Genomic DNA, 12493 nt, shown 5'->3' with positions numbered 1-12493 from the left:
CCTCTTTCCCCCCTCCCCCAGCTCCTGCTGGGGACGTGGCCATCAGGGGCAGTTCTGAGAAGTTGCACCTGGATTTTGGGGGATGGCTGGCAACGCAGCCAAAACACTGTCTGGAGTGGGCACCTAGACAGACATCTTGTTCCTATGAGAATATGGCTATAGGTCAATGATCTCACTCTATAAAGTGGCAGCCCCAGAGCCCTCGGAGCCCTCCTGCAGGGCAGCGGCTGCACGCCAGGATCTCCCCTTTGGTGAGGACACTCGCTTAAGGTTCTACTCCTCCAGGTTGAGAGATTCCTTGCCACAACAGATTCTCAGTGAGTGACTAATAGCATGCTCAACTTTGGAATGTTAGCTAAGTACTGGAAAGGGTTGCTTGTGCATATATAATCCTGTAGACATAAACGGTTGACCAAGTCTGGGACTAGGATTGGATCCAGCCGCACCCAGACTCCTCCCTGAGAAGGAGTTTTGAAAGCCAGGGGGTCCCTTCTGAACTTCGTGACTCAAACCTCGTGACTCAAGGGGAGGGTCTCCCTGACACCTTGTCTGACCCTGTCCTCTCTGCAGTAAATTACAGACTGGACCTTGACATCGAATCTCATAAAACACTGTCGCATTTGCTACTGATTTTGTTAAATCACTGTTTCACCTTAATAAATATTTCACTACTTTTCTCTTACGAGTGAAGTTAATCACTCCGCTCACAACACAGCTCTGCTTGCTCCAAAAATGTTGGTATTGAGGAAAAGACCCTCAGCAGGAGCCAGGCTCCTGAGCCGCTGTTACAGAATCTGAGACAAGGCATTTGACCAGCTCCCTGAGGACAGGTCTTGGGAACACCTCACCTTTTGGTCCTCTGCTGGGTTTGGTTGGACCAGAGTTCATTTTGATCACAGTAGCTTGTATGGTACCATGTTTTGGATTTGTGATGGAAAGAGCCTTGATAACATGACGATGTTTTCGCAATTGCTGGACTCTGCTCACACGGTGTCAAGGCCATTGCTGATTCTGCTCACAAGGGGTCAAGGGGGCAGTTGGTGATTGCTTCAGTTTGCTTTGAATTCTGTTCCCCAGGAGAGACCCTTTGAGGAGCTCTCAGCCCTGGAGGCCCAGGGACAACTCCAGGGACCCAGGGGAGGTGGGGAGGAGGCACAGAGAGTTACAGCAGGTCTTCTGCTGCCGAGCTGGGCTGGGCTGCTGGGATGGAGGGAGCTCCTGGGAAGTGGGCAGTGCTGATGAGAGGAAAGAGGAGCAGCTCCTCTGCAAAGCGCAGTGGGGCTGAGGGCACTGTCTGCAGGCACCGAGGGGAGAGGAGTGAGGCAGAGAGGGGTTACAGGCAGTCTGGAGAGGGAGGATGCTGAGAGTTAATGGGGGGAAGACATTAAGAAGACATTTCTTTCACAAAGAAAGCAGCTGTAGTTCCTGGAGAGATCTCCATAAGCTGGCACATCCCACAGCCTGTGAGATCTTTCGGGAAGACTCTCACAACTCCTCTGATGTGGAGTAGGAGGACATGCTGGCAAGCAGGGCTTTCCAAAGGCACAGGGCATGACAGCTGCCTTCTTCCCTGAACCAAGGGCTGTGGAGGTGAGTGTGCAGCCAGGGGTGGCCAGGGCGGTCCTTCAGAGCAGGGTCCCTGCACCCCAGGGGCTGTGTGTGCTGGGGCAGGGACTCTGCCGCCTGCCAGGGTCAGCTCTCAGCCTGCCCGGGGAGAAGCTGTGGGTGGAAGGAGTAACCACTGGTAGGGGAGGCTCCTGCTGTTGAGAGGTTGCTGTGTGCGTTGGAACTGCTCACAGCTCCAGGTCACCTCCGGGTGTTCCTGAGGGGACTTTCTAAATTGGAGTTCCCTGGAAGCAAAGTGTTTCTCTTTTGATATCTCTCACCTTGTTTGGCCGTGTGAGCAGTGGCGCATTTTCAAGGGTTTTTTTCAATTGAAAGGTCAAAGGAAGGGTTCTGCATAGATTGGGAGCTTTCTTGAGTCTGTCTTTAGTTTCCATTTTTACATATTTTTTTTTTTTTCCTGGGAACTACAGACAGCACCAGCATCCCCTTTCCAGTTTCATCAGGGTTTTTTTCAACCTGCTCTTTAGCTCCCGCACACACGGAGAGGCTGCAGGGCCGAGCTGGGCACACAGGGGCTGGGCTGGGGTCTGTGAGCCCTGGCAGGGAAGAGAGAAAGAGCTCCTGGCAGGGAGAGCCCCAGGCAGCAGAGACCAGTAGAGATGGGCAGGGAAGGAGGGAACTGCTTCTGGCAACCCTGTTGCAGGGGAGATATGGGCACCTCCCGGCCACCCCTGCAGTGCAGATGCCTTCCCTGAGAAACCCAGAACAGCCCTTGGCCCCCACAGCCACGGGGTCTCGGGTGGGAGTCAGCTCCGTGTCCAGCAGAGCAGCAGAAGAGGCAAAGGGCGTCCCTCCTGCCACGAGCCCATTTCTGGTGACCAGCAATGGGGGTGAGGGCATCTGTCCTGCGTTATCCCTGTCTGGGAGGTGACCGGCAGAGCTGGGTCAGGGTAACGCTGTCCTGAGGCTGCCTCTCCCCTTCCCTCTCTCAGACAGACCCTCCCTGCATTTTGACTTGTTTCTCCACGTGTCTGTTTTAAAGTTCTCTTTTTATTGCTGTCAGAAACCCCGGGGAGAAGAATCTCAGCTGCAGAGTCACACACTGATCCTGTTCCTCCATTCCTGCAGGTGTGTCCGTGGGAACAAGGGTCCCAGCCTTCCTCTGAGCTGTGGGGCTGTGGGCAACGCAGCCTGTGGGGCTGGGGAATGAGCCAATTTTCTCTTACTGAGATGCCCACATGAGGACAATGGAGCATCTCCCCGGTCCTCTGCTCAAGCTGTGAGCTGACGTCCAGGACGCAAAGCTGTCCCACAGCAGCACTGTGTTATCTGAAAGCCCCACAGAGACACACAGAGACTCTGACGGAGGAAATGCTGTTGGGTTGGTGAAATGAGCCCTGTGTGTCCTTGGCTGAGACAAGTGGGGTGCTGAGACCTTGGGAAAGGGGGAGACATTTGGTGGTCAGAGGTGGGTCCCTCTGCTCTCAGCACTGTTTGCTTGCAACCCAACAGAGTGTGATCGCCCTCCATCTCATGAAGGTGCAAGCCCTTGTCAGGTGGGAACAAGGCAGAGGGACAAACCAGCTCCCCCAGGCAACCCTCTTGCCTCATTTTGGTCCTCTGCTGGGTTTGGTTGGACCAGAGTTCATTTTGATCACAGTAGCTTGTATGGTACCATGTTTTGGATTTGTGATGGAAAGAGCCTTGATAACATGACGATGTTTTCGCAATTGCTGGACTCTGCTCACACGGTGTCAAGGCCATTGCTGATTCTGCTCACAAGGGGTCAAGGGGGCAGTTGGTGATTGCTTCAGTTTGCTTTGAATTCTGTTCCCCAGGAGAGACCCTTTGAGGAGCTCTCAGCCCTGGAGGCCCAGGGACAACTCCAGGGACCCAGGGGAGGTGGGGAGGAGGCACAGAGAGTTACAGCAGGTCTTCTGCTGCCGAGCTGGGCTGGGCTGCTGGGATGGAGGGAGCTCCTGGGAAGTGGGCAGTGCTGATGAGAGGAAAGAGGAGCAGCTCCTCTGCAAAGCGCAGTGGGGCTGAGGGCACTGTCTGCAGGCACCGAGGGGAGAGGAGTGAGGCAGAGAGGGGTTACAGGCAGTCTGGAGAGGGAGGATGCTGAGAGTTAATGGGGGGAAGACATTAAGAAGACATTTCTTTCACAAAGAAAGCAGCTGTAGTTCCTGGAGAGATCTCCATAAGCTGGCACATCCCACAGCCTGTGAGATCTTTCGGGAAGACTCTCACAACTCCTCTGATGTGGAGTAGGAGGACATGCTGGCAAGCAGGGCTTTCCAAAGGCACAGGGCATGACAGCTGCCTTCTTCCCTGAACCAAGGGCTGTGGAGGTGAGTGTGCAGCCAGGGGTGGCCAGGGCGGTCCTTCAGAGCAGGGTCCCTGCACCCCAGGGGCTGTGTGTGCTGGGGCAGGGACTCTGCCGCCTGCCAGGGTCAGCTCTCAGCCTGCCCGGGGAGAAGCTGTGGGTGGAAGGAGTAACCACTGGTAGGGGAGGCTCCTGCTGTTGAGAGGTTGCTGTGTGCGTTGGAACTGCTCACAGCTCCAGGTCACCTCCGGGTGTTCCTGAGGGGACTTTCTAAATTGGAGTTCCCTGGAAGCAAAGTGTTTCTCTTTTGATATCTCTCACCTTGTTTGGCCGTGTGAGCAGTGGCGCATTTTCAAGGGTTTTTTTCAATTGAAAGGTCAAAGGAAGGGTTCTGCATAGATTGGGAGCTTTCTTGAGTCTGTCTTTAGTTTCCATTTTTACATATTTTTTTTTTTTTCCTGGGAACTACAGACAGCACCAGCATCCCCTTTCCAGTTTCATCAGGGTTTTTTTCAACCTGCTCTTTAGCTCCCGCACACACGGAGAGGCTGCAGGGCCGAGCTGGGCACACAGGGGCTGGGCTGGGGTCTGTGAGCCCTGGCAGGGAAGAGAGAAAGAGCTCCTGGCAGGGAGAGCCCCAGGCAGCAGAGACCAGTAGAGATGGGCAGGGAAGGAGGGAACTGCGACTGGAAACCCTGTTGCAGGGGAGATACGGGCACCTCCCGGCCACCCCTGCAGTGCAGATGCCTTCCCTGAGAAACCCAGAACAGCCCTTGGCCCCCACAGCCACGGGGTCTCGGGTGGGAGTCAGCTCCGTGTCCAGCAGAGCAGCAGAAGAGGCAAAGGGCGTCCCTCCTGCCACGAGCCCATTTCTGGTGACCAGCAATGGGGGTGAGGGCATCTGTCCTGCGTTATCCCTGTCTGGGAGGTGACCGGCAGAGCTGGGTCAGGGTAACGCTGTCCTGAGGCTGCCTCTCCCCTTCCCTCTCTCAGACAGACCCTCTCTGCATTTGGACTTGTTTCTCCACGTGTCTGTTTTAAAGTTCTCTTTTTATTGCTGTCAGAAACCCCGGGGAGAAGAATCTCAGCTGCAGAGTCACACACTGATCCTGTTCCTCCATTCCTGCAGGTGTGTCCGTGGGAACAAGGGTCCCAGCCTTCCTCTGAGCTGTGGGGCTGTGGGCAACGCAGCCTGTGGGGCTGGGGAATGAGCCAATTTTCTCTTACTGAGATGCCCACATGAGGACAATGGAGCATCTCCCCGGTCCTCTGCTCAAGCTGTGAGCTGACGTCCAGGACGCAAAGCTGTCCCACAGCAGCACTGTGTTATCTGAAAGCCCCACAGAGACACACAGAGACTCTGACGGAGGAAATGCTGTTGGGTTGGTGAAATGAGCCCTGTGTGTCCTTGGCTGAGACTATCTGAAAGCCCCACAGAGACACACAGAGACTCTGACGGAGGAAATGCTGTTGGGTTGGTGAAATGAGCCCTGTGTGTCCTTGGCTGAGACAAGTGGGGTGCTGAGACCTTGGGAAAGGGGGAGACATTTGGTGGTCAGAGGTGGGTCCCTCTGCTCTCAGCACTGTTTGCTTGCAACCCAACAGAGTGTGATCGCCCTCCATCTCATGAAGGTGCAAGCCCTTGTCAGGTGGGAACAAGGCAGAGGGACAAACCAGCTCCCCCAGGCAACCCTCTTGCCTCACAGGACTCTCTCTGCTCTCCCTGAGTGCAGCAGAAATGCTGAGAGCTTCTGACATCCAAGAACACTCTCCAGGTGAGATGGGGGGAGCTGTGAACAACCCCAAACCTCTGACACTGCCTTCTGCCACCTCGGTTCCTTTGCACGAGGAGTGCAGATGCTGACAGGCCCTTTTGCATTAGAGGCAACTTCATCCCACAAAGTCAACCACCGGGACTGGGCCCTGCCCTCACTGGTCCCATGACCCCACTGCTGCAGAGCAGCGCTGGCTCCTGGGCAGCCGGCACACAGAGACCCTGCTCCTCATGACACACTTGGCCAGCGCCAACCAGAGCTCATGGGATGGAGCTGAGGAAGGTCTCCTGGAAGAAGAAAAGGGGTGTGTGCAGCAGGGGAAGAGTCCTTGGGACATGGATTGACTTTGCTTGGAGAAGACTCCACTCACTCACTCACTCACTCACTCACAGTATTTTTGTCTTTGATCAGAAGGAGTGCAGATGCTGACAGGCCCTTTTGCATTAGAGGCAACTTCATCCCACAAAGTCAACCACCGGGACTGGGCCCTGCCCTCACTGGTCCCATGACCCCACTGCTGCAGAGCAGCGCTGGCTCCTGGGCAGCCGGCACACAGAGACCCTGCTCCTCATGACACACTTGGCCAGCGCCAACCAGAGCTCATGGGATGGAGCTGAGGAAGGTCTCCTGGAAGAAGAAAAGGGGTGTGTGCAGCAGGGGAAGAGTCCTTGGGACATGGATTGACTTTGCTTGGAGAAGACTCCACTCACTCACTCACTCACTCACTCACAGTATTTTTGTCTTTGATCAGATCCCCATTCCCAGAGGCAGCAAATGTCCAACAGCAGCTCCATCACCGCGTTCCTCCTCCTGGCATTTGCAGACACACGGGAGCTGCAGCTCTTGCATTTCTGGCTCTTCCTGGGCATCTACCTGGCTGCCCTCCTGGGCAACGGCCTCATCATCACTGCCATCGCCTGTGACCACCGCCTCCACACCCCCATGTACTTCTTCCTCCTCAACCTCTCTGTTCTTGACCTGGGCTCCATCTCCACCACTGTCCCCAAAGCCATGGCCAATTCCCTCCAGGACACAAGGCACATCTCCTTCTCAGGATGCACTGCCCAGGTCTTTCTGCTTTTCTTCTTCCTTGGAACAGAGTTTTTTCTTCTGACAGTCATGGCCTACGACCGCTACGTCGCCATCTGCAAACCCCTGCACTACGGGACCCTCCTGGGCAGCAGAGCTTGTGTCCACATGGCAGCAGCAGCCTGGGGCAGTGGGCTTCTCTACGCTGTGATACACACGGCCAGTACATTTTCACTGCCCCTCTGCCAGGGCAATGTCCTGGAGCAGTTCTTCTGTGAAATCCCCCAGATCCTCAAGCTCTCCTGCTCAGACTCAGACTATCTCAGGGAAGTTGGGCTTATTGTGGTCAGTGCCTTTTTAGTCTTTGGGTGTTTTGTTTTCATTGTGGTGTCCTATGTGCAGATCTTCAGGGCCGTGCTGAGGATCCCCTCGGAGCAGGGACGGCACAAAGCCTTTTCCACGTGTCTCCCTCACCTGGCTGTGGTCTCCCTCTTTGTCAGCACTGGCATGTTTGCCCACCTGAAGCCCCCCTCCATCTCATCCCCATTTCTAGACCTAGTGATTTCAGTTCTGTACTCGATGGTGCCTCCAGCAGTGAACCCCCTCATCTACAGCATGAGGAACCAGGAGCTCAAGGATGCCCTATGGAAACTGGCCCAGTGGATGCTCTGTCACCGACAATAACCTGCCTCTGCTGCTCTGCACATTTCCCAGAGTTTATCTTAGGCCACGAGTCTGCTTGTTTCTCTTCTGATGATCCTACTTATTGGTAATTTTCTGGGTTTATACAACTTGTCTTGAGGCTTGATCCTCTGACTGCTGCACAACACTGTGTCAGATCTGGCCTTTCAGGTAACAGCTCTTCAATAACACAGCATCTCCCAGGTTTTTATGGCTCCTCCTTTGCCGGAAGCTACGACAACACAGCCCTTCACTCACTCCTCACCCCTCCGCTCCACAGTAGGATAGTGTGACGAGGGAGAAAAAGTGAAAAAAAAACCTTTTAGGTTGAGATAAAACAGATTAACCGAATCATAATGGAAGAGGAAAATAATAATAACAACAATAAATAATAATGATTATAGAATATAGAAAATAATTGATGCAACACAAACTGCTCTCACCACCCAATGATCGATTGTCCAGCCTGTCTTGAGCTGCGGTCGCGGATCCCTGACCCCCGGTGAACCCCCACTTAGATACTGAGCATGACGTCTACGGTATGGAATATTCCTTTGGCCAGCTTGTTCTGGTTTTGCTCCCTCTTGGCTTCTATGGGAAGCTGAAAAAACTCCTTGACTTATTTCAAATATTACTTATCAACAACAGTCTGTCATCAACGTTATTTTCATGCAAAATCCAAAACTGAGCAGCCATTAGGAAGAAAATTAACTCTATCCCAGCTGAAACCGGGACAGCACCCACCCCTTATTCTATACCATCTACAACATGCTCAGGTCTTACCATTTTCAATAAATCACTAACATTTCTCCTGTCTGTGAGAGAGACATATACACACACAGAGCTATCCCTCCCTTAGTCTCTGGGCCCTCCCTCTGAAAAATCCATTGAGTTCATTTGGTCCATGACTTTGGGCTCCATCGGTCAGAACAGTCTTTCAGGGCAGGAGAGATGGGCTGTGGTGCAGAATTGTTTCACGCTGCATCGGGAGTTCGTGGGTGGTGTATCTGGCACGGCTCACGGTCATGGTCTGTGGGTTGAACACGTTGATCTTGAGAAAGCTGCCGGGTGCCAGTTGCTGAGGCCAGTTGTGGTTCCATCACTTCTGCACTTTGTTCAGTTTCATCAAAGTTTATTGCATATATATTTAGGCCATTCTCACTATTTTATTCCCTTTCTCAGAAACTTCTTCTGCTGTGTTGACCCCAACTATGATGTCATCAATGTCCTGCAGATGTTCCAGAGCTTCACCCTGTCCCAGTGCAGTCTTAATCATGGCAAACAGTAGGGCTCTTTCCAGCCCGGGGAAAGCTGATTCCAGGTGCACTGGTCACCCCTCCAAGTGAAAGCAAACTGTGGTGTGTGCTCTGCCGCCAAAGGGCCTGAGAAGAACACATTAGCAATTGTCCACAGACGCAATGAGGGGGGAAGTGAGACTTTCTTCATATCGCTGGATTTGGCAGCCACCTCCTCCACTGTTGGTGCCTCCTCGCCTTTCCACTCCAGCACTGCCAATGAGTTGGCTTATGACGATGGTGCGCTCTGTACACACTTCTGCCACACTGGGCTTGGGCATTGGACCTCATTGGGATCTGTGGGTACCTGTGTATTGTCCAGGTCATAATAAACCATCTCCCACACGGCTAATTCTCTCAGGTAGTGGATACCTCTCTCCATGGTAGTCCACTTGCTTGGATGACATAGATCATCTTCACTGAAGGGGAACCTTTCCCTCACGCCTGACAGGAATCACCTGCAGAGGCTGAGGGTTGTGTCTTTTTCCCAATTGCCTTGTCAGTGCCCCCTTCCCAAGACAGGGATCCCATCTGCCTTGCTTCCCTACCTTCTAATTCCAGGTCCAATTCCCAGTAGTGGAGACCCTGGGTGACAATGTGCTCACCCAGAAGTCGGCTCAATTCTTTTCGCATCCCCCACAGCTCACTCAGGGAGAGGAATGGGGTGATTATCTCTGGTTCTGCCTCCTCCTCCTGCTCTGATGATGGGCCTGGTTCATCATCATCCCTCACTGAGCCAACTGGTTTCTTGGTGTATTTTGTCTTCTGTAAAAGGGCCAACTGGTCTGGGCACGGGCTGGGTTTCTGGTTCAGCTTCAGTGCCCGCCACCAGGATTGGAGTAGCCACATTGGCTTTCACTGAGGTTGGAGTAGCCACAGTGTCTGTCACAGGGGCTGCAGTAGCCGCAGTGTCTGTCCATCTGGTTCCCCTCTCTTTCCCCTGAGGATGCTGCACAATGTTGAGCAGTGTCTGCTGGATACTGGCCAGGGCCCAGCACAGTGCGGTGAGTTGTGCCTCTCTGGAATAGACACAGCATTTCCCTTTCAAATATTCTATCACTTTTTCAGGGCCCTGTGGTTGTTGGGGCAGAAGTCCCAGACCATTGGAGGTGAGAAGCTCTTTAGATACCTGCCCATATTCTCCCACATGCCATGGCACCCATGACTGTCCACCCTCAGAATGGATCTCTGGGTGACAGTCTTAAATAAACACTAAACAAGACGTAGAGCACATTCAGGAGACATAACGATAGACTGGGCTGGTTTGAACATCCCAAGGATATTCAAAATTCTCACAAGCTGTGATACCTGGCCCAAAGGAGAAAAGGGAGGTGAAAGAGCTGGGGAAAGTATCCCCGCCTTGATTCCCCCATAGATTAGGTATAGTTATTAATAAATTCTGAGAGACGGCATCCAAGGAATGGGAAAGACAACAACCTCCCCATAACCTCCTGAACAGTGACGGTATCATATCACCAGTTGCTATCACACAGGACAGCAAAACGACAATCCTGATCCCTCTTCCAGAGATGATAAACATCATCGCGGGGAGGACACAGAGCATATAAGAATTTACACAGCAGAGCCACAAGAACAACCAAACAACATGGTGACTGGAGGATATTTAACTCATGCAATAAACGCACATGACAAATTTGTTTTAAGAAGCTCTGTTTGGATTTGTCATTATCTCAACCATTCGAAGCCCACGTTGGGCGCCAAAAAGGACTGTGGTGGTTTAGCCGCTCCCTCGCCCCCGCACCGCCATGGAGAGAATGGGAAGAAAAAGGCAAAACTCGTGGGTTGAGACAAAGGCAGTTTGACAGAACAGCAAAGGGAACAGGAAAACAACAGCAATAACGCTGACAGAGGGATGTACAAACACAATTACAGTACCATGCTCACCCACCGGACCCAGGGCACCCCAGCCTGCTCCCAAGCAGAGATGTCCTGCCCCCTCCCCCAGCCAGCTCCAGCTCTAGACTGGCCATGGCTGATGTGGGATGGAATAACCTGTGTCCCTGCCAGAGCCTGGGGAAGAATTAACCCTATCCCTGCTGGAACCAGGACAGGGGGATATCACAGCAATGCTCCTCCCAGTCCACTTTGGTTCTCTTAATGCTCCGTCAAAAGCTCCAAAGAGGCCGGTTGTGGCTGTTGCCTCTCTCATATCATTCACCACTGAAGAAGAGAGTTCGGCTCTGTCACCTCTCCAGGTAGGTGTAGGCTCTTCTATAGGTGACCCCAGGCCACCACTTCTGCAGGCTAGAGAGGCCCAGTTCCCTCAGACTCTCCGCACTGCTCAGGCTTTAGTGTCCTCACCATCTTGTCAGGCCTCTCCTGGACCCTCTCCAGTCTCTCCAGTTTTCTTTAGAAATGCAGATCCCAGTGGTTCATACGGCAGTTGTCGTGACTCAAAAGCCTGTCTCCTCAGGGCACTCCTCAGCTGGTGTGGTCACTGCCCGCGCTGCTGCATGGAGTCGTTGTGCACCCACTCCTTCTAAACCTTCAGGTTCCTGTTGGCCAAATCCCAGGTGTGTCAAGGTCCCTCTGGACATAAGATCCAGCAGTCAAGCATTGAAAGTACATGTGCTGATGTTCATCCTGAGTTATGGTGCCTCTAGCAAGAGCATCACTGAAGTAGCTGCAGGACCCTACAGGTAACAAAAAGGTACTAGTGTAATGGAATTGCTCATCAAGGTAGAAATCACTGGGATTCCATCTCAGAAACACCAAAGGTGGGTACAAAGTATGGAAATGCAGCGCCAGTGGGGAAGTGGTGAAAAGGGGCTGACTATTTGTGAGGGAGAAGATAAAGTTGGTTAAAGAGTAGGCCTTGAGAAGTGGGAAAATAGTGAAATGGGAATGAAAGGATCAGCAAAAGAAATGATTAGGGCTGTTTGGGGATACCTGTCCCGTAGCCCTGCACCTGAGCAACCCTGCCTGGAGCAGGACAAGAAAGCTGCAGCTGGTCTGACTGTACTAACATCTGACTGACTTCCTTTCACACCAGAAATGTGAGAGCTTTCCCTACTGCCACCACTTCCTGACTGAGGCAGGATTTACCCTTGGCAAGTCCATGCTGGCTGCTTTGGGAAACATTCTTCTCTTTTAGGTGTCCGGAAATGTCACCCAAGAGGACTGTAATTGATGGCACACTAATCACCCCAGGGAACTTGTACAGCCTGTGGGTCCCTGGGCTGGGCCTCTTTCAACAATGGTGCAACCTTGGCTTGTTCTCACTCACAAGAGAGCTCTGCCAATCCTGTGACCATTCAAAGGTGATATTCCAAAGAAATCTACGTCTTCCCTTGAAACTTCACTACAACTATTTCCTCTGTTAGATGGTGCATTTAGTTTATTACTCTTTCATGTAATTATACTTGTCCTGATACAATGATCATTTGCAAAGTTGTCTTTGCAGATGCAGACTATCAAGTCAAAGGCCCTTTCCATTATTCTCCGGTTTTCTTCTCCCTTTACTCTTTGTTCATTCAGACACCTCTCACTTGTGCTGCTGCTTTCACCTTCAAAGAGTAAAACATGCCTATCTTTCAGTACTCTAATTGTCTCCTTAGCCAGCTCTTTAATTATGTTTAAATTTATCTTTTTGTATCTACCTACCTAACATAATTCTCCTAAGATTATCCCTTGTAGAAAGGCAACCTCATTAGTGGTGGCTTTTACTGAGCATCTGATGAGAGAGTGTGTGTTGGTTTTTTTTGTTTGTTTTGGTTTTTTTTTTTTTTGGTTTTTTTTTTTTTTTTTCCTGCATTTCCTTCTTCTGGCAAATACAATTAGGACAGTAACTCCCAGAGATG

At 52.1% G+C, this 12493-nt stretch overlaps 1 protein-coding gene across 1 annotated transcript; it reads left to right on the top strand.

Moving 5' to 3' along the window:
* Positions 1-6441: 6441 nt before the first annotated feature.
* LOC106899048 (olfactory receptor 14A16-like) lies at positions 6442-7380 on the top strand. The gene has a single exon (XM_014960706.1). It carries the CDS (start codon positions 6442-6444, stop codon positions 7378-7380), a length of 939 nt encoding a protein of 312 aa, XP_014816192.1.
* Positions 7381-12493: the final 5113 nt, after the last annotated feature.

The sequence above is a fragment of the Calidris pugnax genome, unplaced genomic scaffold, assembly GCF_001431845.1.
Source record: "Calidris pugnax isolate Ruff unplaced genomic scaffold, ASM143184v1 scaffold496, whole genome shotgun sequence".
NCBI lineage: Eukaryota > Metazoa > Chordata > Aves > Charadriiformes > Scolopacidae > Calidris > Calidris pugnax.
The sequence above is the reverse complement of the archived record's forward strand: the minus strand, read 5'-3'. Positions and strand labels throughout refer to the sequence as shown.